We start from the raw sequence: 24,640 nt of genomic DNA, 5'->3' as shown, positions 1-24,640 counted from the left end.
TTAGTAGCTGCATGATATGAGGTTCAGCAGATGTATCACAACCCAATTTGTAACACCTCTTCTGTGCTACATGCTTCCCTGGATCGCTCATTTACATTTATGAATGAAAGAACATGGCTACTTGGTTTCCTCTCCCAATTTGAGTCTCCTTTGAATAAATCAGGAAGGCTGATAGGAAAGCTGGGGTCTACACCAAACCCGCCATTGGAAAAAAAAAAAAAAAAATGGAGGAGCACTAACCGTCATTCGAAACCCTGGCTTCTTTGAAACACATCATATGCTTTTTTAGAGTACTCTGGCAGCTTTTTGTCTGGGGCAAACACCATTGCTACCCAGGAGTGTTAGAAACCAACTCAAGCAGCCCACCTATTACAGGTTAATTCTTAATCAAACATCTTGATTTCTCTTCCTCTTCTCACTCTTGCTCTCCACAACAGGCAATCATAGGGGACTCCATTGTTTAAAAAAAAAAAATCGTTACCACCTGAGTTACAGTCCTCTCTTACTTCGAAATTCTTCTGAGATGTGTTAAGGTTTATTCTTTGGTATGATCCACTCTGCTTCCCAAATCCTATTCCATTCTCTTTTCAAAACCTTTAGTCCTGTGATGTGTACTTCTCCTGTTTTTGTGCCTTTACCAATTCCATTTTTTAAAAATTTCTTTATTGTTAATTCAAGAGGATTTTATTTGTGTGAGGGGAGGTAAATGCTGATTTCAGTCTGCCATCTTGAACTCAAAGTGTTGCATTTTCTTTTTAACACCCAAGAGTTCAGAATTTTATTTTTTAAAAATATTTTAATTTTATACTGGAGTATAGTTGATTTACAATGTTGTGGCAGCTTGAGGTATACAGCAAAGTGATTCAGTTATACATATATATATTCTTTTTCAGATTCCTTTCCCATATTGGTTATTACAGAGTACTGAGTAGAGTACCATGTGCTATACAGTAGGTCCTTGTTGATTATCTATTTTATATATAGTATATTTTATATATATAAATTTTTATAATAATTTTTATCTTTTCTTCACAGCATTTATCATCTCTTACTTAATGTCTTTCTTTCATGCTAAAGTATAAGCTCTGTAGAAGCATAAGCCCTGTCTTCTTGGTCTTCTTTTTACTTTCAATGGCCTAACCCATTACTAGGTACCTAATAATTATTTGTTAACTGAATGAATGAATGTGTCACATAACTTGCCTACTCTCAGTGAATTTACTGAAACTTAACACCTTAAAATAGTAGCTTGTGGGGGAAGTGATGGTAGTATCTGTGAACAGCTTGAAATGATATACAAAATTTTCTGGGTATGCCTCTCTTGTTTAGCCTACAGTTCTCAATTTTCAAAGGGGCCCATTAAAGAAAAAAAAAAAGGCTGAAAGTCACTGCCTTAAGAAAAGACCCCCAAAGTAGCATTTTACTCTAAAATATTTGAAGATCTCAACTTTGTAAACTGCTAATTCCCTCTGACTTAATTTTAACTCCACAGATTTATCTGTGGCATTCCCTTGGCATATTTTAGAAGCTTGGAATTTCTCAGGATCAGGTTCTGTAGCAGTTCAGTGCTAAGGTGAGGAGGGGCATCTAGGTAAGGATTGACTGCAAAGAAATGATACCACGGTACTCCTAGAAGCAGAGATAACAGAAGTAATTCATCAATAGTCTTGGAGCACAAATACATTCTGTTTGTTTATAGAATACTTACCTTTTCAGCTGGGAGGATGTGTTGTTTCATGAACTGCTTCACCCTAGTAAGAACTTCCTGGCCTGTCCTAGTCTGTACAAACAATTGTCTGGTAGTATCAGTCTGTGGAAGTGCAGTACTGAAAGTTCTTTATAAAAAAAAAAAGTTACAAAGATGTGCAAAACCATTATTATAGATTTCTGAATAGAATGTAAAGTCTTCCCCCAGTTTCCCAAAAACATCTCTCAGAAGAAGTTTCCATATTTTGGAGTTTTTTGTCTTTCATGTTATGGAAGGAATGCAGAATCACTTTATTTTGAACATTAAACTTTAGTGCTTAAAGCACTTTTTGGAGAAAACATAAGCCTGGCATGACCTCAATCAGTGGGAGTTTAAAATCTTTATTGAAGCCACATATCAGAATCTCTAAACAAGAAGGCAAAGAAATTGAATACAAATTTAATAATTACTCTTAGTATATGTCTCACAAATACAACTGCTGGATATCATTATAAACAAGACCTTTAAAGATCATTGTGAAGAGCAGTATCATCATTTGTTATGTTGTGGAGATAACAAATATTCATGTATGAGATGAACTGTAAAACACAACTGTCCTAATGATATGCCATGGATACTTGTGGCTTGGGCAGAATTTCCAGGGACAGCATCATCTGTGCATTCAGTAAGTGCTATATATCACACTGTTTTTTTTGTTTGTTTGTTTTAAATTTTGCTTTATATTGGAGGACAGTTGATTTACAACATTTACAATGTTTCAGGTATACAGCAAAGTGATTCAGTTATACATATACATACAGCTATTCTTTTTCAGATTCTTTTCCCATATAGGTTATTACAGAGTATTGAGTAGAGTTCCCTGTGTTATATGGTAGGTCCTTGTTGATTATCATTATCTATTTTATATATAGTAGTGTGCATATGTTAATCTCAACCCCCTAATTTATTTCTCCCCTCCATCACACCTGTTAGATGGGAGTGTGTTTGGAAAAAGTGTATTAGATGTTCAAAAGTGCTCCACTAATGGAGATATGAATTTCAAATACTCTTATGAAATGTCTGAATACATTTTCATGCAATGTCATGGTGGAAGAGAGCAACATTTCTAAACTTAATAAATCATCTTATATAATACATAACTTTAAACAGGTATATGTAAGTAACTTAAACATTAGAAGGAAACATTTGAGAATTTTATCAATATCTTAAAGGTTTATACATTCAAATTGGCAAAAAAAAAAAACCTTTAAATCATTAAACGGGTATTTTCTTTAAATCTAAGGTCAATTTATTTTCAAGCGTAAAAGAGATTTACTAAAAAAAATTTACCATGATTGGCAGCGGCAATTCTGGTGTTGTAAGCAATAAAAACAATCCCTATCCCCTTAAAGTTTATGACCTTCACATACCTAATAAAGGCTCTAATTTGAGTTAGCCACAGAATCTATATTTTGCTTACCTTTTTGAGAGTTGTAATCCAGTTTCTGCCAGAGGTTGCACAATATTGGCAAACTGAAAGCTACTTTCAGATGCATTATTTCCCAGAAGATATCTACTATATACTCCCTATAAGTAAATTAATACAAAGTGATTAAAATTCATGGAAAACTATTCTTCAACTATCCAGTCTTTCCACAGTTTCCCGGCTACGTGAATCACTAAACTTACAAGGTACTAAGATATAAATCAGACTATCAGTTCTATTAATTTACATGCAGGAATAATTATACCACTCCAAATTAAAGAATTACACTTGTATCATTTAGTTAACATACTCTCATCATAACAGAATTATAACTGGAAAACAAACCAAACTTTAAAGTGAGTTTAGCAATTACTAAAGATACCAAATTGGCAAGTTATACCACCTCTAAAGATCATTGCTCTCCCTTCACAGTGGAGAAAAAAAAAAATCTAAAGAAACCAAAATAAAATTAAAAACTATAAAACCAAAGAGAAGGCAATGAGAGACTTCTAAGAATATTTTATCTCATTTTTTGGACCCCTAATTTAGGTGAAACTATTTTCTTTTGAACAGTGTTAGTTGAATGCTCATCTGTTTTTCTTTCTTAATTCTCCATGTTCTGTGTTTCCAACATAATATACTCTCCTGTTCCCTGTCCCAAACACAATCAACTGAATTTCATTAGTTTATTTCTTTATATAATTCTTTGTACAATAAAACACTGTAGCAGTCTTTCCGTCATTTCCAATTTCACATTTCTAGTTAGAATGGAATGTTTATGATCATCTCTAAGGCTACTAACTACATAGTTTATGACATACATATTAATTTCAATCATAAACCATGTCAAGCTTTTATTTGAAATGAAAATATATTTTAAATTCAAAGCCTGTTATCTCACTTTGGAAATTGACAGATATAGAAACATACCATAAACCTATTTTGAGAAATGCATCCAATCAACATGATTAATATGATTAATATGATTCTAAACTACAGGATGAGATGTAAGACAACTATTTCCTAGACATTTCAGTTATTGGAGGACAGCATGAACTCTGAGGACAGGGAAAAATAACCAAAATTTTCGTTAATCCTTCTTTTCCCATTCTTTTTTGTCTCTAAAATCTTTTATTTACTTGTTCTTCCTCCAAGCCCTAACCCCTTGCCAGAGATGAAGCATCTCAATTTCTTAAATAAACTAAGACTCAAAGTATAAGGGAGCTGAGTTAGTATAATGAAGAATGCATTTGTCTAAACTGTAAATTTAAAAAACTGAATTTATGTTCAGTTTTCTCTCAAAATTTATCACATAATTATCACATTATTAGAAAATGGAAAATGGACAATTTAGCTTATCTGCTCACTCAAAAACATAATTAAGAGGCTTCTGTATGTTAGGTACTGTGCTGGCTTTGGGAAATACAATGATAATTCCTTCTTCCTCATCAGCCTTGATTAATAGGGTTTTATAATCTGAATCAGATATCATATAAGGAGTTTAACTCTTTCTTATATTGGATATTCAGGAAATAACCAATTCTCAAATGCTTTTTCTCTTTTTGTCATTATGTCTTTCTCTCTCCCTTCTTCCATCTTTTTGGTTTATTATACCAAAAAGTGATACCACATTTTGCTACTCAACTTTTTCCCTTGCCAAATTCCTCTTCTGTAAACTCTGGATTTATGTTTTATCCATGTCTGGTATTTGTTATTATGGAAACTAAATTGATCTAAAGATAAGAATATAAGGGAATACCCTGGTGGTCCAGTGGTTAGGACTCTGTGTTTTCAGTGTCGGGGGCCCGGGTTCAATCCTTGGTAGGGGAACTAAGATCCCACAAGCAGAGACATGATGTGGCCAAAAAGAAAAACAAAAAACAAAAAAAGGAATATAAAAGCCCCAAAGACCAAAAATATTGTCAACAGTACATCAATAAGTAATGGTGAAACACATGTTAAAAAATTAATTACCTGTGCTATTCCAGCAATTTTAAAATATGAAAGGGCAAGAAAGAAATTCCAGTTAGGAAGATTAGAATTAATTCCTCTGCAGCGGCAATATATTGAAATCAGTTCTTCCATTGATGGTATCCCTATAAAAACAGTACATACTATAAACTTTAATAAGAATGTCGTGGTGAATATTTTAAAATGTCATATTGCATATAAATATAAAACTGAATATAAAATTAATCCATATAACAAAACATTAATCCATATAACAAAACATTATAATCTATATAATATTATAATTAAAATATTAATTATAATATGATATAATATCTTATAATAATATATTATTACTTATATTATAGTATGCATTATATTCTATAATATAAATAATATATTATATTATTATTTATATTATTAATTATGTATAATAATAAAATATATTATAATTAAAACATTATGATCCATATAATTATAACCCATAAAACAAAACATGCTCTAAATGTTGATTTCCAAAAGAACATTATATACAAATGATTATATTTTGTAACAAATTACTAGAAGTGGAATGATATATTCAAAAAAATCGATAGAATAAAATGATTTAAAAACATTTCAAGAAACAAAAGCTATTTATCTAAGATTGCAATATAATCCTTTTTTTAACTATGAAGAAAAATAAATATAATTTTATATTAATAGCAATTTAGGCAACATTATGTTTTCATACCTATGTTTTCTTGCAAATGAGGACTTTGACTTAACAATGGAATGGTCCTTGGCCAAAAGTAGAACACAGAGAGATGAGCCAAGTCTGACAGAGGATGACCAATGGTTGAAAGCTCCCAATCTAGTACAGCTACAACTCGAGACTGTAATTAAAAATAAAAAGGTTTTAATATATTAAATCCAAAACAACTAAAATAAGGAGATGAATGAAACAGAATATATTGAAAATCATATTTTCCATCAAAAGCAAATGTGAGGCTGTAGTTTGCAGTCTTTACCCACAGTGGCACATTTCATTTATCAAATAGAGCCAAGTCCCCTGGTTCCATTACTGGCCAACAGCTCTGCATTTTACTTTACACAGCCTTAACATGTCTACTAATGAACGGAGGCAAAAGCAGTTGAAAAGTTTCAACTGGGAGTAACTATAGTAAAGAAGAAATTCTAACAATTACTTATAATTTAAGAATCTATGCTCTGGTAATGAATCTTACAACATAACAAATATTACACTCCTATGACAATAGTAATTTTTTAAAGTAAGTTATTTCATGCTGTAGATATAAAACTATAATTGTTATAAAAGATGCTGTTTGTTTTATGAATACAAAATCCACCATTATATAGCAACATGATAAAAGAATTGTGTAATTTGGAACCAATAACACAGAAAGTTTTCCTCATTCTATTTTGTAACAATATGTATCAAGGGACTATATAGCTTTATGTTAAGAACACAGGACATTCAACTGCAAATACAAGGGGAAAAGGCAATTTGTAAAATAATATGCATAGTATGATCCTATTTGTTTAAATAAAAAGGGTACAAATGAATATGCAAAGTTGAAAGAATATACACCAAACTGATAGCAATGGCTATGGTTACTTCATGGGACTGAGGCAGGAGGGATGGGATATGGGAGGAGACACTCCATTGGAGGGTTCTTTATGGGAGGAGTGACATGATAGGATTTGTATTTTAAGGTCACTCTTGCTGCTATATTTTGAATAGACTGTAGGGGAGGCAATGAGGAGGCTGCAGCAATAATCTAGACAAGGTTATCTAAGCCAGATAAAACAGCAAAGCTCACTTAGGCAATGCAAGTTACTGGGTTTCATGCCTTTATGTAACTTTGTGTGTGCTTGCACTCCCTTGCTTCTCTCACACACTTGAACACATTATTGTAGCTTTAAGGAAAAATGTGGTCTTTGGAATCACAGACCTGTATTCAAGTCCTAGCTCCACCATTTACTGGCTGTGTAATTCTGGACAAGCTAGTTAACCTTTCTGATTCTCAATTTTTGCAGCCATAACATACACCTCTTGCATAGAGTTAGTGTGAAGATGAAATAAGAGCAGGTAACATGTCTATTTTGTTTACCAGTGTCTAGCTGCGAAGTACCTGACATACAGTAGGTGGCCAAAATGTATTTATTCAGTGAATAAGTACAGAGCCTGGCATATAGCAGGCAATAAAAAACTTACCATTATGACTATGGGAAAAATTGATCACTGCTTCCTCTATGGTTTGACTTCATAAGACTTTTTATGGTTGTGATTATATTGAATTATGTTACCATGTTAGCTAGATTTGTTAAATTTGCTTAAAAAAAGGATTGGATGCATTTTTCTCTATACCATTCTGTTTGTTTCTGTGCTCTTGATGTCCAAAGAAAAGAAGATGATAAACTTAATTATGCTATAAATGTTTACCTTTTTTTAATTGAAAATTGGGAATTTTCCCCTGAGTTAAGTTTCAAGAAATTTGAAACATTTTAAAAGTAATTACCCAAAAAGCTATAAAACAATAGCCAGTGAGAAAAACTGATGGTTCATCAAATCATCAATTAGTATAAATTAATTAGCAATGGTTTATTAGAATCCTGTCTATTCCTGTTTGTGTACAGAGCTATAAAAAGCATAGCATAACTTCTAGTGGATGAGGTGAACATTTACTAATTCATTTTGCTGCTAAAGAACTTAAAATGATTTCTGAGAGTTTTTCTGAAACCTCAGCACAACTGAAACTTTTCATTTTGTTGATTATCTTCTACATTGAGTTTTATTTTCTAGGTATGCTTTTTGCCATATTGAATTTTTTTTTAATTTTTAATTTATTTTTGGCTGTGTTGGGTCTTCGTTGCTGCATGCGGCCTTTCTCTAGTTGCGGCGAGTGGGGGCTACTCTTCACTGTGGTGTGCGGGCTTCTCATCGCAGTGGTTTCTCTTGTTGTGGAGCACGGGCTCTAGGCACACAGGTTTCAGTAGTTGTGGCATGCAGGCCCTAGAGCACACGGGTTTTAGTAGTTGTGGTGCAGAGGCTCAGTAGTTGTGGCTCGCGGGCTCTAGAGCACAGACTCAGTAGTTGTGGTGCACAGGCTTAGTTGCTCCGCGGCACGTGGGATCTTCCTGGACCAGGGATCGAACCTGTGTCCCCTGCATTGGCAGGCGGAATCTTAACCACTGCTCCACCAGGGAAGTCCCTTGAATTTTATTAATATGTATGTATATTACCTTTTCAAAACAAAAGAAACACATGCAATACAGTAGGACTGACAATAGATGAAGGAGGTAGGAAAAAAGATAATAATTTTTAATAAAGTGATAAAGCTAAGAGCAGGTTATTACACAAAATTAAATGTCACAGGTCATATTGATATATAGTTTTTAGTGTTGACAGCAGAATTTGCTCTGAGTTCTCTATGGACAAAATAAAGTATGAAGCATAATCAGTCACAATGTTTATAGTGCATGTAGATTAAAAACAAACCAGCTGCACTTGGGTTGCTTCCAAGTGCCCATCAACAGATGATTGGGTTAAGAGGATGTGGTAATATACACAATGGAATATTACTCAGCCATAATAAAGAATGAAATATTGCCATTTGCAGCAACATGGATGGACCTAGAGAATATTATGCTTAGTGAAATAAGTCAGACAGAGAAAGACAAATACTGTATGATATCATTTACATGTGGAATCTAAAATATAATACAAATGAATGCATAGGCAAAACAGAAACAGACTCACAGATATAGAAAACAAACTTGTGGTTACAAAGGTGAAAGGGGAGGGGAGAGGGACAAATTAGGGGTATGGGATTAACAGATACAAACTACTATATATAAAACAGATAAGCATCAAGGATATATTGTATTGCACAGGGAATTATACTCATTATCTTATAATAACCTATAATGGAGTATAATCTGCAAAAACACTGAATGACAATGCTTTACATCTGAAACTGAAACTAACATTATATTACAAATCAACTGTACTTCAAAACAAAGCAAAAAAACCCAGCTGCTCAAGAGTGACAATTTTCATGGAGAGATCAGTCAAGAGATCAGTCAACTATAAGCAGAACAACCATCAATGAAAAAGACCAGAACCTACCAGAAAAGATCTTCTACAACTAAAAACATAAAGAAGGAACCACAATGGGGTGGGTAGGACAGGTGGACTCACAATATAGTCAAGTCCCATAACCCCAGTTGGATGACCCACAAACTGGAGAATAATTACACTGCAGAGGTTTTCCCACAGGAGTGAGAGGTCTGAGCCCCACGTTGGGCTCCCCATTCTGGGGGTCCTGCATCAGGAAGATGAGCCCCCAGTGCATTTGTCTTTGAAGGCTAGTGGTGCTTAATTATGGGAGTCCCAGAGGATTGGGGAAAACAGAGACTTCACTCTTAAACAGTGCACAAAAAATCTCACACACTCCAGGACCCAAAATAAAAGCCATAACTTGATAGGAGCCTGGGACAGACCTACCTGTTGGTCTTGGAGAGTCTCCCAGAGAGGCAGGAGGCAACTGCAGCTCACCTTGGGCCCACAGACACTGGTGGCAGCCATTCTTGGGAGCTCCTTCTACCATGTGGACATTGGTGTTGGCAGGCACCATTGTGAAATCCTCCCTCTGGCTTATTACCCCCAGGACCCAGCCCTGCCCTGGCCCAACAGCCTGTAGTCGCCAGTGCTGGGGCGCCTCAAGCCAAGCAACCCACTGGGCAAGGACACAGCCCCACCCATCAGCAGACAGGCTGCCTTAAGACCCCCTAAGCCCACAGCTGCCTCTGGACATGGCCCTGCCTACCAGAGGGCCCAGGACCTAGCTCCAGCCACCAGTGGGCAGGGACCAGATGGAAGAAAACCACAATCTGGCAGCCTGCAGACCCAGCCCATCTACCAACAGGCCAAAGACCCTGCCCTGGGACAAGCTTGGCCCCAGCCCTGTTCACTAGCAGGCTAATTCAAGCTTCTGGACACCCCCGACCCTGTGTCAGAAACCCACCCCCCACCAGCAGCAATCTGATACCATCTCTGGAATCCTTGGACCCTGCAACTGACTCCAGGACCTCCTCTGCCTGCCAGTAGTCTGGAAATAACCCCAGGACCTGGCTTCACCCACTAGGAAGGTGGGCAACAACCCTGGAGTCTTCTGGACCCTGACTCTGCCAACCAGTGAGCCAGCAATAGCCCTGGGGCCCCCCTGGGCTAGTTCTTCAGTCAGCGGCCTTGTGACCCAGCCCCGCCAACCAGCAGCCGGCAGCCTCCACATAAGGCAGAGCGTAGCAACCAACCAGACTGGGGGCTAACCAAACCTACCAGACTGCCCACATATTTAGCTGGCCACAAGAGAAGGTCCCAGGTAGCCCTCATAGGGGGAACCCCTAGAGCATATAGCTTGGGAGATGAGAAAGAAGTGCACTGCTGGGATGCATAGGACATCCGCTACAGAAGGTCACTTCTCCAAGGTCTGGAAATGTAACTAACTTAGCAGATACATAAAAATACAAACAGCAACTTAGGCAAAATGAGGTGACAGAGGAACATGCTCCAGATGAAGAAATAAGACAAAACCCCAGAAAAAGAACTAAGTGAAGTGGAGACAGGAAACCTACTTAAGAAAGAGTTCAGGGTAGTGATGGTAAAGATGATGAAAAAACCCAGGAGAAGAATGGATACACAGAGCGAGAAGTTAGAAGTTCTTAACAAAGAGTCAAAAAATATGCAGAACAACTGAACAGAGATGAAGAATACAATAAATGACATGAAAAAATATACTAGAAGTAATCAACGGTAGACTAAATGATACAGAGGAATGGATCAGTGAGCTGGAAGACAGAGTAGTGCAAATCACTGATGTGGAACAGAAAAAAGAAAAAATAATGAAAAGAAATGAGGACAGTTTAAGAGACCTCTGGGACAACATCAAGCACAATAACATTTGCATTATAGAGGTCCTACAAGGAGAAGAGAGAGAGAAAGGGGATGAGAACATATTTGAAGACATAATAGCTAAAAACTTCCCTAACCTGGGAAAGGCAATAGACATCCAAGTCCCATAAGTGTAGAGTCCCATAAAGGATTAACCCCAAGAGGAACATGCCAAGACACATTTTAATTAAAATGGCAAAAAGTAAAGATAAAGAGAGACTATTAAAAGCAACAAGGGAAAAGCAAAAAATAACATATAAGGGAACTCCCATAAGGTTATCAGCTGACTTTTCAGCAGAAACTCTACAGGCCAGAAGGGAGTGGTACAATACCTTTAAAGTGGTGAAAGGGGGGCTTCCCTAGTGGTGCAGTGGTTAAGAATCCACCTGCCAATGCAGGGGACACAGGTTCGAGCCCTGGTCTGGGAAGATCCCACATGCCATGAAGCAACTAAGCCTGTGCACCACAGCTACTGAGCCTGCACTCTAGAGCCTGCGAGCCACAACTACTGAGCCCACACGCCACAACTACTGAAGCCCACGTGCCTAGAGCCCGTGCTCTGCAACAAGAGAAGCCACCAAAATGAGAAGCCCACACATCACTACAAAGAGTAGCTTCCACTCGCCACAACTAGAGAAAGCCAGTGCACAGCAAAGAAAACCCAACACAGCTAAAAATAAATAAATTAAAGAAATAAATTAAAAAAAAAAGAATAAAGTGATGAAAGGGAAACACTACAACCAGGAATACTCTACCCAGCAAGGCTCTTATTCAGATTTGATGAAGAGATCAAAAGTTTTACAGACAGACAAAAGCTAAAAGAGTTCAGCATCACCAAACTAGGTTTACAAGAAATGTTAAAGAAACTTCTCTAAGCAAAAAAGAAAAGGCCACAACTAGACACAAGAAAATTATGAAATGAAAAAGTTCATTGGTAAAGGCAAACATAAGTAAAGGTAGGAAATTATCCATGTACAAAGCTAGTAGGAAGATTAAAAGACAAAAGTAGTAAAATCATTAATATCCACAATAAGCAGGTAAGGAATACACAACCAATTAGATGTAAAATATGATATCAAAAACAGTAATCATGAGAGGAAGAGAGTACAAATGCAGGGTTGTTAAAATGCATTTGAAATTAAGCAGTCAGCAACTTAGAACAATCATATATATATATATATATATATATATATATATATATATTTATATATATATATATATATATATATATATATATATATGTATACCCACCTACCTCATCATAACCACAAACCAAAAATCTATAATAGATATACATACAAAAAAGAAAAAGGAATCCAAACATAACTCTAAAGATACTCATCACATCACATGACAAGAGAACAAAAGAATAAGAAAGGGGAAAAAAAAGACCCACAAAACAATTCTAAAACAATTAACAAAATGGCAATAAGAACTTACATATCAGTAATTACCTCAAATGTAAGTGAAATAAATGCTCCAATCAAAAGACACAGAGTGGCTGAATGGATACAAAAACAAGACCTGTATAGATGCTGCCTACAAGAAGCTCACTTGAGATCTAAAGACACACAAAGACTGAAAGTGAGAGGATGGAAAAAGGTATTCTATGTAAATGGAAATCAAAAGAAAGCTGGGGTAGTAAAAGTTATATCAGACAAAATAGACTTTAAAATAAAGACTGTTACAAGAGACAAAGACACTACACATAATGATCAAGGGATCAATCCAAGAAGAATATATAACAATTGTAAATACATATGCACCCAACATAGGAGCACCTAAATACATAAAGCAAATATTAGCAGACATAAACGGAGATATTGACAGTAACATAATACTAGTGGGGGACTTTTAACACCCCACTTACATTAATGGACAGATCACCCAGACAGAAAATCAATAAGCCTTAAATGACACATTAGAACAGATGGACTTAGTTGATATATATAGAATATTCTATCTGAAAGCAGCGGAATACACATTCTTTTCAAGTGCACATGGACCATTCTCCAGGATAGATCACATGCTAGACCACAAAACAATCCTCAGTAAATTTAAGAAAACTGAAATCATATGAAGCATCTTTTCCAACCACAACGCTAAGAGACTAGAAATCAACTACTAGAAAAAAACTGCAAAAAACACAAGATGCTAAACAATATGTTACTAAACAACAAATGGAACACTGAGGAAGTCAACAAGGAAATAAAAACTTACCTAAAGACAAATGAAAATGAAAACATGATGATCCAAAATTTATGAGATGCAGCAAAAGCAGTTCTAAGAGGGAAGCTTATAGTGATACAAGCTTACCTCAGAAAAAAGAAAAATCTCAAATAAACAACTTAAACTTACACCTAAAGGAACTAGAAAAAGAAGAACAAACAAAACCCAAAGTCAGTAGGAGAAAAGAAATCGTAAAGATCAGAGCAGAAATAAATGAAATAGAGACTAAAAAAATCAATAGAAAAGATAAATGAAACTAAAAGCTGGTTCTCTATGAAGATAAGCAACACTGATAAACCTTTAGTCAGACTTATCAAGAAAAAAAGGGAGAGGTATCAAATCAATAAAATCAGAAATGAAAAAGAAGTTACAACTGACATCACAGAAATATAAAGAATCATGACAGACTACAATGAACAACTATATGCCAATAAAATCAACAACCTCGAAGAAACAGACAAATTTTTAGAAAGGCACAATCTTCCCAGACTGAACCAGGAAGAAATAGAAAATATGAACAGATCAATTACCAGTAATGAAATTGAATCAGTAATTTAAAAACTCCCAAGAAACAGAAGTCCAGGACCAGATAGCTTCATGCGTAAATTCTACCAAACATTTACAGAAGAGTTAATGCCTATCCTTTTTAAACTATTCCAAAAAATTGCAGAGGAAGTAACACTTCTGAACCCATTCTATGAGGCAAGCATCACCCTGATATCAAAACCAGACAAAGATATGACAAAAAAAGAAAGTTACAGGCCAATATCACTGATGAACATAGATGCAAAAATCCTCAACCAAATACTAGCAAACCAAATACAACAACACATTAAAAGGATCATACACCATGATAAAGTGGGATTTACCCCAGGCATGGAAGGACTTTTCAATATCTGCAAATTAATCAATGTGATACACCACATTAATAAACTGAAGAATAAAAATCATATGATCATCTCAATAGATGCAGGAAAAGCTTCTGACAAAATTCAACATCCATTTATGGAATTTTTCTCAAGAGAGTGGGCATAGAGTAGGGAACATATCTCAACATAATGAAGGTCATTCATGACAAACCCACAGTTAACATCATACTCAACAGTGAAAAGCTGAAAGGATTTCCTCTAAGATCAGGTACAAGACAGGGATGCCCACTCTTGCCATTTTTATTCAATATAGTATTGGAAGTCCTAATCACAGCAGTCAGACAAGAAAAAGAAATAAAAGGAATCCAAATTTGAAAGGAAAAAGTAAAACTGTCACTCTTTGTAGATCACATGGTACTATACATAGAAAATCCTAAAGACACCACCAGAAAACTACTAGAGCTCATCAATGAATCTGGCAAAGTTGCAGGATACAAAATTAATGTACAGAAATCTGTTGCATTTCTATACACTAACAATGAACTATCAGAAAAAGAAATTAAGGAAAAAAATCCCATTTACCATTGCATCAAAAAGAACAAAATACCTGGGAATAAACCTACCTAAGGAGGTAAAAGACCTGCAGTTGGAAAACTATAAGATACTGACAAAAGAAAATGAAGATGACACAAACAGATGGAAAGATATACCATGTTCTTGGACTGGAAGAATTAATATTCTTAAAATGACCATACTACCCAAGGCAATCTACAGATTCAATGCAATCCCTATCAAAATACCAATGGCATTTTTCACAGAACTAGAACAAATAATTCTTAAATTTATATGGAGGGAATTCCCTGGAGATCCAGTGGTTAGGACTCTGTGCTTTCACTGCCAAGGGCCCGAGTTCAATCCCTGGTAGGGGAACTAAGATCCCATGAGGCGTGCAGTGTGGCCAAAAAAAAATTAAATTTTTATGGAAACACAAAAGACCCTGAATAGCCAAAATAATCTTGAGAAAGAACAGAAGTGGAGGAATCATGCTCCCTGACTTCAGATTATACTACAAAGCTACAGTCATTAAAACAGTATGGTATTGGCACAAAAACAGACACAAAGATCAATGGAATATAACAGAGAATGCAGAAATAAATCCACGCACTTATGGTCAATTAATCAATGACAAAGGAGGCAAGAATATATAATGGAGAAGACAGTCTCTTCAAAACTGGTTCTGAGAAAACTGGACAGCTACATGTAAAAGCATGATATAAGAACATTTTCTCACACTACATACAAAAATAAATTCAAAATGGATTAAAGACCTAAATGTAAGACTAGAAATGAAACTCCTAGATGAAAACAGACCACACTCTTTGATATAAATTGTAGCCATATGTTTTTAGATTTATCTCCTAAAGCAAAGGAAATAAAAGCAAAAATAAACAAATGGGGCCTAATTAAACTTAAAAGCTTTTGCATAGCAAAGGAAACCATCAACAAAATAAGAAGACAACCTACTGAATGGGAGAAAATATCTGCAAATGATATGACCAATAAGGGATTAATATCCCAAATATATAAACAGCTCATACAACTCAATATTTAAAAAAAAAAAAACCTGATTAAAAAATGGGCATAAGACCTGAATAGACTTTTTTCCAAAGAGGAAATGCAGATGGTCAACAGGCACATGAAAAGATGTTCAACATCGCTAATCATTAGGGAAATGAAATCAAAACCACAATGAGATATCACCTCACACCTGTCACAATGGCCATCATCAAAAAGAACACAAATAGCAAATGCCAGTGAGGATGTGGAGAAAAGGGAACCCTCATACAGTGTTGGTGGGAATGTGAATTCGTGCAGCCACTGTGCAAAACAGTATGGAGGTTTTGCAAAAAACTAAAAATAGAACTATAATATGACTCAGCAATTCCACTCCTGGGTATATATCTGAAGAAAACAACAACACTAATTTGAAAAGTTACATGTATCCAGTGTTCATACCAGCATTATTTACAATAGTCAAGATATGGAAGCAACCTAAGTGTCCATCAACAGATGAATGGATATAGAAGACATGATATATATATATATATATACACAATGGAATGCTACTCAGGCATAAAAAAGAGGGAAATTTTGCCATTTGCAACAACGTGCATGGACTTGGATGGTATCATGCTAAGTGAAATAAGTTGGACAGAGAAAGACAAATGCTGCATGATATCACTTATATGTGGAATGTAAAAAATAAACTAGTGAATATAACAAAAAAGAAACAGACTTATAGACTTAGAGAACAAACTAGTGGTTACCAATGGGGAGAGGGAAGGAGGGAGGGGCAATTTAGAGGTAGGGGATTAAGAGGTACAAAGTATTATGTATAAAATAATCTATAAGGACACAGAGAATATAGCCAATATTTTATAATAACTATAAATGGAGTATAACCTTTAAAATTTGTGAATCACTATACTGTACACCTGTAACTTACATAATACTATATATCGACTATACTTTAATTTTTAAAAAGTAACAATTTTTCTTGGCAATGGCTTAAGAAAAATGTCACCCATCAGTCTGCATGAAGGAAACATTGTGTAGTGGACTGAAATGTCTTCAACAACATCAAGAGAACTTCCAGGGGTATGTAATCCCTAGAAAGTAGCTTGTGCTGAAAAGTGACTAAAAGGACAAAAACGAATCAAGTCTAAATGTGAGAGTGGGAGTCTAGATGTAAAAGGCAACTTGATAGTTCGAGAAGAATAGAAAAGATTTGAAAAAGCCATTTAAAAAAATGTCACAGATTTTACAAAGAGATGAAGTTCCAACCTAGATGAAATTATGCAGCATAGATATGTCCCAGACCCCATTAACGTGACTTTACGACTTCATTCTGTAGCAAAAATACAATGAACCAAGATCAGGGTTGGAGATTATATATAAAGTCAAGAGGTGAGAAGATTCTGGAATAACAATATAAGGTCAGGAAACTTTATAACTCTTACATTACTTGCACACACATCCAGTCAAAAAATTATTAATTCATTGATAATAAAGAAGGTAGTTCTTGAAATGATTGATCATGCCCACCTGGGCCAGGCAAGGTGAGAAGTCAAATGAAGTCATAAGGGGTTCATGGATTCTAAAGTAAGAGCAATCAAATTTGTAGCATCTCACGTGAGGTATAAAGAAATAAAAGAAGTAGAAGGTAGTGAGGCTGTGGTCAAAGACAAGGGTTTCAGTTTCTAGATTACCAACGCTGACCAGTTCCAACAGAGATAAGCAGCAGTACAGTGTGGAAGGAATCATATGGAATTGGAAGTCAGTAGGTCTGAGTTCAAAACCTGGCTTTATGACCAAAGAGCATATTAAGGGTATTTAAAAACATCTGAAAAGTAAAAAGATTGGAAAAAAACCCAATCCCCCTGTCTTTTCTAGCAATAAAATTAAGCTTTATAACTAAGCTTTTCTCTAACTACACTGACATCTTAGAAATAGTGGGGGAATTAAAAAGAAAAATCCATTAAAAACACAAGTTTTGTTTTGCATAACAAATTTTTTTTTCATAAGAGAACATATAAAAGGCCGCAAGGCAGATGACTTCAGAAGAAAGTGTCCTTATATTTATCGTAAATACATCTGACTACTAATTAATGAATGCAGATAAAATATCTATGGGTTTATTAAATATATTTATTTTTCAAGTTGAAATGGTAATATGTACATTAAACTCCAAAGTCTTAAATATTTCTCTGCCAGATAGGTAAGATTTATATTTGGAAAATTAATGATATTTTCCAGGAAAACTGGATTTCTTTTAAACATTGCAGTGAGCATTTTGTACTACTGAAACACTTGCTCAAACATTCTTCAAATACTTTACATATCAGTAACTAGAAAATAACTAGGGATTGTGAAATTGAATGATATATTTTAGTTTTGTTATTCCCTTTAGTAATTCTTTACTGGTTTACCACACACATTCCTAGATGGTTTATCATTTAAAATTGTTTTTGTTTTCTTTCTTAATTGTTGTGTTTTCTGACGACAAAAATAAAATATGCTGTTGTTTGGGGGAAAAAAACCCAATAAAACCTCAAACCTTAAACATTACAGAAATGTACAACTTATAAATCTCCTATAATTTCATCCCCTATAACTACTGTTTAGGTTTTAGTACATATCTACTAAAAGTAAAGATTTGCTTTTACCCCAATTTTTTCTAAAGAATAGACCTTGATAGGCAATCTTAGAAAAACAGAGGGGAAAAGAATGGAAAAGAAGAAGAGAATTGAAATAAGTTGAGCACCAGTTGTGCCAGGTACCAGCTAGTTGCTCCATATCAATTACCTCATTTCAGCTCCTTGGGAACCCTGAAATTTTTTTCCCCCCAATCCAAAAGGCACACAAGTCACACAATGTCAATTTCCTGGCTTTGATAATATACTCTAGTTGTGTGAGATCTCTTTGGGGAATCTGGATGATGGATACACAGGGCCCTCTACTATTTTTACAAATTCTTGTGAGTCTTTAATGATTTCAAAATAAAAAGTTACAATAAAAACTGAGGCACAGAAAGGGGTTAAGGTCATACTGGTAGAGAATAAAAATTAAGCATAAATAAATGAGATGGAAATAGTACCTTAGTGATTAATTAAAATCAATTCTTTTAACATAGATTCATTCAGAAACATGTAACTACCTGCAGAAATGAATAAGATGCATTTACTGCTTTATAGGAGCTCTTAGTCTAGAAGGTCCTCATTTATTGAGCATCTACCATATAGACTCTAGAAACAAAGGTAAGAAAAAAATTAATTAAAGGTATAATCCTTACCCTCAAAGGAAAAATAAAAAGCTTTCAATCATACCCCTAGGAATACATACAGTTGAGCACATACTTATACACATCCAGGGACTGATTTTCCAATTTGTGAAGTGCCTTCATGAAAAAACAAACAGTCTAATTTTCTACTTATTTATGAAATTTAAAAAATGAGATGGAACTATTGACTAGAATTAAACTATTGACTAGAATTAAATTCTAAAGTTTCATAGCTTTTAATGCCAGTCCACAGTGGGAATGTTTTCCTTCTTTGACTACTCTCTTAGTTTTATTGTATGATATACTTTAGCATTTGGGTACATATTGTTCTCTGCTGTTACCCGAGTATCTTTTCTCTCCATCTGTATTTTGAGCTCATTAAGAGCTGTTTTTCCTTCTAACCCCATGTTTCAGAGCACATAGTTGGTAATAAATAAATGCCAGTTGACTTGTACTTTGTCAACTGTATGTTACTTCCATAAAAAATTAGCTACACAGGTCTTCCCTGGTGGCGCAGTGGTTGAGAATCTGCCTGCTAATGCAGGGAACACGGGTTCGAGCCCTGGTCTGGGAAGATCCCACATGCTGTGGAGCAACTGGGCCCGTGAGCCACAACTACTGAGCCTGCGCGTCTGGAGCCTGTGCCCCGCAACAAGAGGGGCCGCGATAGTGAAAGGCCCGTGCACCGCGGTGAAGAGCGGCCCCCGCACCGTGATGAAGAGTGGCCCCCGCTTGCCGCAACTAGAGAAAGCCCTCCAACGAAACGAAGACCCAACACAGCCAAAAATAAATAAATAAATAAATAAATAAATAAATAAATAAATAAATAAAGTAGCTATTAAAAAAAAAAACAATTAGCTACGCATATTTATATGAGACAGAAATTGATTAACTTTGATTTAACTAATAATTATGGGATTACTGGGTATAAAGTAGAAGACATTTTACTAGCTACTATATAACCCTAAAACATAAAAGATAATGATATATGTAACAAATTAGCATTGCCTCCACAGAACTTAAGTTAGATGATTCCTGTTTGGCAACTTTAATCCTATAAAAAATGGTTTTCTAACACGAGATTAAATATAAAAAGGGAATAACTATTTGGAACTTACCTGCCATTACTTTCAGCATATTTAATATTTAATTTCAGCATATTTAAACATTTTGGTAGACAACACATAACTAAGGAGATTTAGGTCTGAATTTTTCCTTCCTTGCTTAAGTAATGAATGTAAAAGTACTGTAGTTATATTGATAGAACACATAAAGAATGCTGACTTATTCAAAGATAGGCTCCAAAAATATTAATGAACCAAATGAAATAGATAAAATATAGACCAGATCCTGCTGTTTTAAGGTATACGCTTTTCTAATTTTTCCAGGTTATAAATTAGCAATCTTTAATTTTCCTATTCTATATTTAAGTTATAATTCAGAATTCATCCATACCATTAACAATAAGTTACATATGCACACATACGTATAATTTCATATACATAATTTAAATACCCAAACTGACTTTTCTGTGAAAACTTTTCTGTCTTGATGGTGAATGTGCTCGTATGTCTTTATATTATATTTGAACTTTCAATTGATATAGTAGTACTTTGAATTACGACAGCAATGCAATTTATAATGTTATTTTCGTCCTGTCCTCTTCCTGTATGAAACGAACATGAAACCCAGAAGCTTAGCACATGAATTTAGAACAGCTCTTCCTGCCCTAAAACATCTTAGCATTCTGAGAAAACTAATGAACCCAGAAAATTTTCTCCTAAGAAGGAAGATTCAGGGAACTGTAAATCATTCACATCAATATCAGAATACTAAGGGCCAAATAAATGTCTTGTCCAAAGGCATACAGGTACAGAGAGGAGAACTGAAGTACTTTCTTCATTCCCACCACACTCCTCCAATCTTATGCCTCACTATGCTCAGTGGAGGAGGGTTATAGTTCTGATTTGTTTGTACTCTTTATAAAGATTACACTGTGTACATTTACACAGGGCAAGGTTACATTAACCTCATACAAATTCTTTTGAAGCCTCAAAAGAGTCTTTTGGAATTCTGTCCTCTCTGAGCTTATAATAATCAAATTAAAAATTCTTTATCAGATAGGGAAAAAAATGAAAATGAACCAGAAGAAAGAGCAAGAACGTGGATAAGCTAAATATATTTAGTAGCTGAAAAATTTCTTTGAAGAAAACAGCAACATGCATGTAAATTCCCAAATCCTTTTAAAGTAGTAAATCAGATGATTAGACCCAACCTTTTAAGTTGGGCAGATACCTATGCCAGAATATCTGCAGGACTTATTTCTAAAAGTTGTGAGTGGTAAAGTTAGTTTTGAATATAGGGGAAGAATGGGGATGGGGTGGGCTCCTTCAGTGCTCTGGGGGAACATCTACTTAGTATGTGTATCCCAAATCAGACATACTCAATTTTTTAGAAACAGGGCTTCCAATACCTCTTTAGGGTGGAAAACTATGTTATCTAGTTTGAAATCTCCATGAATCAAATTTTCTTCATTGTCATTGTCTGGCAAGTTTTTCATTAGCCAGTCAGATAGTTGGTTCATGGCAGGGATGTCCTGATGAGCTGCAGCTTGATATTGCTTTGTCCAGGTTGATACCTAAAGATATATAAATTTAAAAAATGACAGAGCTGAAAGTGGAATATAAGATTCAGCAATTCTAAAATTAAAACAAAATTCAATTATATCAAATTTTGTTTTAGTGTTAAATGCTCAGGACAAATGCCGTGATACTCATATTAGCCTAAACACTCATATCAGCCTGAAAACTTCAACATTTAAGTTTCTCTTCCATCTAGTTCCATTTTACTTACCTTGACTTTTATCAGGAAAAAAAATACTGGCCTAGGAATCAAGAGACGTGGGTTCTAGTCTTTATTCAGCAACTATTTTGTGGAAGGAGAAAAAAAAAAAAAAAAGAACACACACAAACACACATACGTACATACCAAAAAAATAGACATGGAAAATTTCTGGAAGGGTCACAAGAAATAAGTAATCCTTGAAAAATGTAATATGGGGACTAGAAGAAGAAGGGAGATCTTTATTTTTCATTTTAATCCCCTTATTACCCATAGAATCTTCTAAAGAATCTTCAAAAATATATTACAGATATGAAAAATGCAAAGATTTTTTTATTGTTCTTAGAATTGAATGCAAATAAGACAACCTATTCTCAAAGTCCTCCATCAACTGAAATAATATTATTTATCTACTTATATCTCTCTCTCCACTTTCTAAGGTATCTCTGTTCAATTTAGTACAGTAAAGATCTTCATCTTTGGAATCACAGAGGGTTGGGTTTAAATTATGTCTAAGCCACTTATTTGTATATTACTTAATACCTGCAAACCTCAGTTTCCTCATCTGCAAAATGGGGGTAGTAATACCTATGTATTAGGGTTGTTACAAAGATTAAAAAACACTAGGTCTAACAACTCACCTAGCATGGGAGCTGGCACATAACGAGTATTCCCTAAACCTTAGTTCCTGTTTCTCTCCCTTCCGCCCCCTCAAAAAGACATACGTACAAAGGGAAACAGCTCCATACATATCTGGTCTTGCTGTTCCTTTGATTTGAAATGCTCACCATCTCTTCCCTATTGCTCTAGATTTTATCCTTCCTTAAATACACAGTACAAGACATATCTTTCCCGGGAAGCTTTCCCCAACCTAAGCAAGGGCATACTGATATCTATCCTCTGAATGGAACAGCTTTCATGATGAGTACCAAACAATTTACTACCAGATTACATACTCTTTTACACCATTTTCAAGTCTCATGTAAATGAGATTCAGGTATAGATGTCTCAAAAATGACCGTAAGTTCCTTTAGGGGAAGAACTTATTTCTATTTTCCTGATATTTAACTCAGTATTCAGCACATATTAAACATACATTCATGCTTAATAAATATCTGTTAAACTAATTTAAAAAGGGAAAATTGTATAGAAAATATATTGGTAAATTAAGTGAAGAGATAGAAACAGCTTTAAATCTGTATTTATGTACATGCTGTTACAGAAGCTTTTGCTGAACAAAATCTGATCTAAAAATATAAAATTATTTTATGTTTAAAACAAGTCAATCTGACAGCTGATATTAAAAGTTATAGCCAAGTTTCAGAAAAGTATAAAGTAATAGGTTTTTATTTTAACTAATATTATTTCCAACAACTTGAGAAAAGGAGCTCTTTGTGTGGATGCATTACCTGTCTTTTGCAGTACCCAGCACCTCTACCATATCCTTCCAGCTGCAGTGACTGTATATTCAAGGAATGTAACTGAGCCAAGGTTTCTATCATGGCCACATATATGGCTGAGCGTTCTGCTGGGCTAACTCCAGGAATTGTGAAATCACGAAAGATTCGGCCCTATGGGAGCAATTACAACAGATAATATAAAACAAAATAAATCTTTTCAAACCAATTATTTGCTGTGTCATCATCCCCTGTTGCCTACAAAAAAGATCAGGATACAGTTTTACAACCAAAACCAATTCTTTGTAGAATGCGCTAGAAAAACTGTCATTTGTGAAACATGTTTAACATAAGAGTGTACATGCCAAAGGGAAAATACAAGGATACACCAAGATGAACTTAAAGGACAAAAACTAATCTCAAGTAACATCTTATAAAAAAAAAAAACCTTAAAACAGTTTGAATTTATTTTTAATGGATTGATGTCCTATTTGAAATAGTTTTTTCCCCTACTATTTGGATGGTTTATGTATTGCCATTACATATAGCTCTTTACTGACACCTAGAGGAAGACTAAGCCAATATGCCCTAATTACTAAACTTGTTCCTAGTTTACTTCATCCCGCTCAAACTGTGTGTGCTCAAAATAAAATGAAAGTTTAATACAACACAGGGAATAGAGCCAGTATTTTATAATAACTGTAAGTGGAGTATAACCTTTAAAAATTGTGAATCACTATGTAATACACCTGTAACTTATATAATATTGTACATCAACTATATCTCAATAAAAAAAATTTAAAAAAACAAAACCGAAACCAAAACAAAACAAAACTTCCATAGAGAACCAATCTTGCTGACACCTTGGCTTCAAACTTCTAGCCTCCAGAACTGAGAGATAAATTTCTGTTGTTTTAAGAAAAAGAAAAAAGTTTAAGCCCTTGCAAAGCAAACTAACTACCTACAATGTAGACTAATATACTATCATTTATTAACACCTAATTTCACAATTAAAAATAAAAGCAACAAAAAGTACAATTAAGTGTTAATTTACCTGTACATGTTCCATCACATAAAATTCTGTTCCAATGACACAAGTATCACTGCAGTACAATAAAGGTTTGGGAACGGGGAATCCAATTGAAAACAAAGTTTTCTGGACTTTAAATTCTCTATCAATCTAAATAGGATGATAGATAATTAAAAATCAGAAATACAGAAATTTAATAATTACTTGAGAGCTAACATTAAGGCTAGAAATTAATTTTAAAACAGTATCAACAAATAACCCAGAGGATAATGATTTCCTTAGTATTTTCCTTAAAAGTAGCCTTAGTGTGAGAGATTGGTTCAAGATGGTGGAGTAGAAGGACGTGCTCCCACTC

The 24,640-nt window shown here is 34.7% G+C and overlaps 1 protein-coding gene across 3 annotated transcripts in view; it reads right to left on the bottom strand.

The window, feature by feature from the left end:
• The window catches only part of ACAD11 (acyl-CoA dehydrogenase family member 11), a 99,467-nt gene that overhangs the window by 59,668 nt on the left and 15,159 nt on the right, over positions 1-24,640 (bottom strand). For 2 of the 3 annotated variants that reach the window (XM_082392655.1, XM_082392657.1), the window contains exons 3-9: positions 24,310-24,435; positions 23,268-23,429; positions 21,491-21,655; positions 5,857-5,998; positions 5,148-5,269; positions 3,168-3,274; positions 1,709-1,835 (exon numbers count right to left, since the gene is read on the bottom strand). In XM_082392655.1, the coding sequence (XP_082248781.1) occupies positions 1,709-1,835; positions 3,168-3,274; positions 5,148-5,269; positions 5,857-5,998; positions 21,491-21,655; positions 23,268-23,429; positions 24,310-24,435 (951 nt within the window). The remainder of the gene's footprint in view (positions 1-1,708; positions 1,836-3,167; positions 3,275-5,147; positions 5,270-5,856; positions 5,999-21,490; positions 21,656-23,267; positions 23,430-24,309; positions 24,436-24,640) is intronic. The other variant, XM_082392656.1, reaches the window with a different exon arrangement.

Source organism: Balaenoptera borealis (assembly GCF_965194805.1).
Source record: "Balaenoptera borealis genome assembly, chromosome: 5".
Lineage (NCBI taxonomy): Eukaryota > Metazoa > Chordata > Mammalia > Artiodactyla > Balaenopteridae > Balaenoptera > Balaenoptera borealis.
Note: the sequence above shows the minus strand (reverse complement) of the source record. Positions and strands in the feature narration are given on the sequence as shown.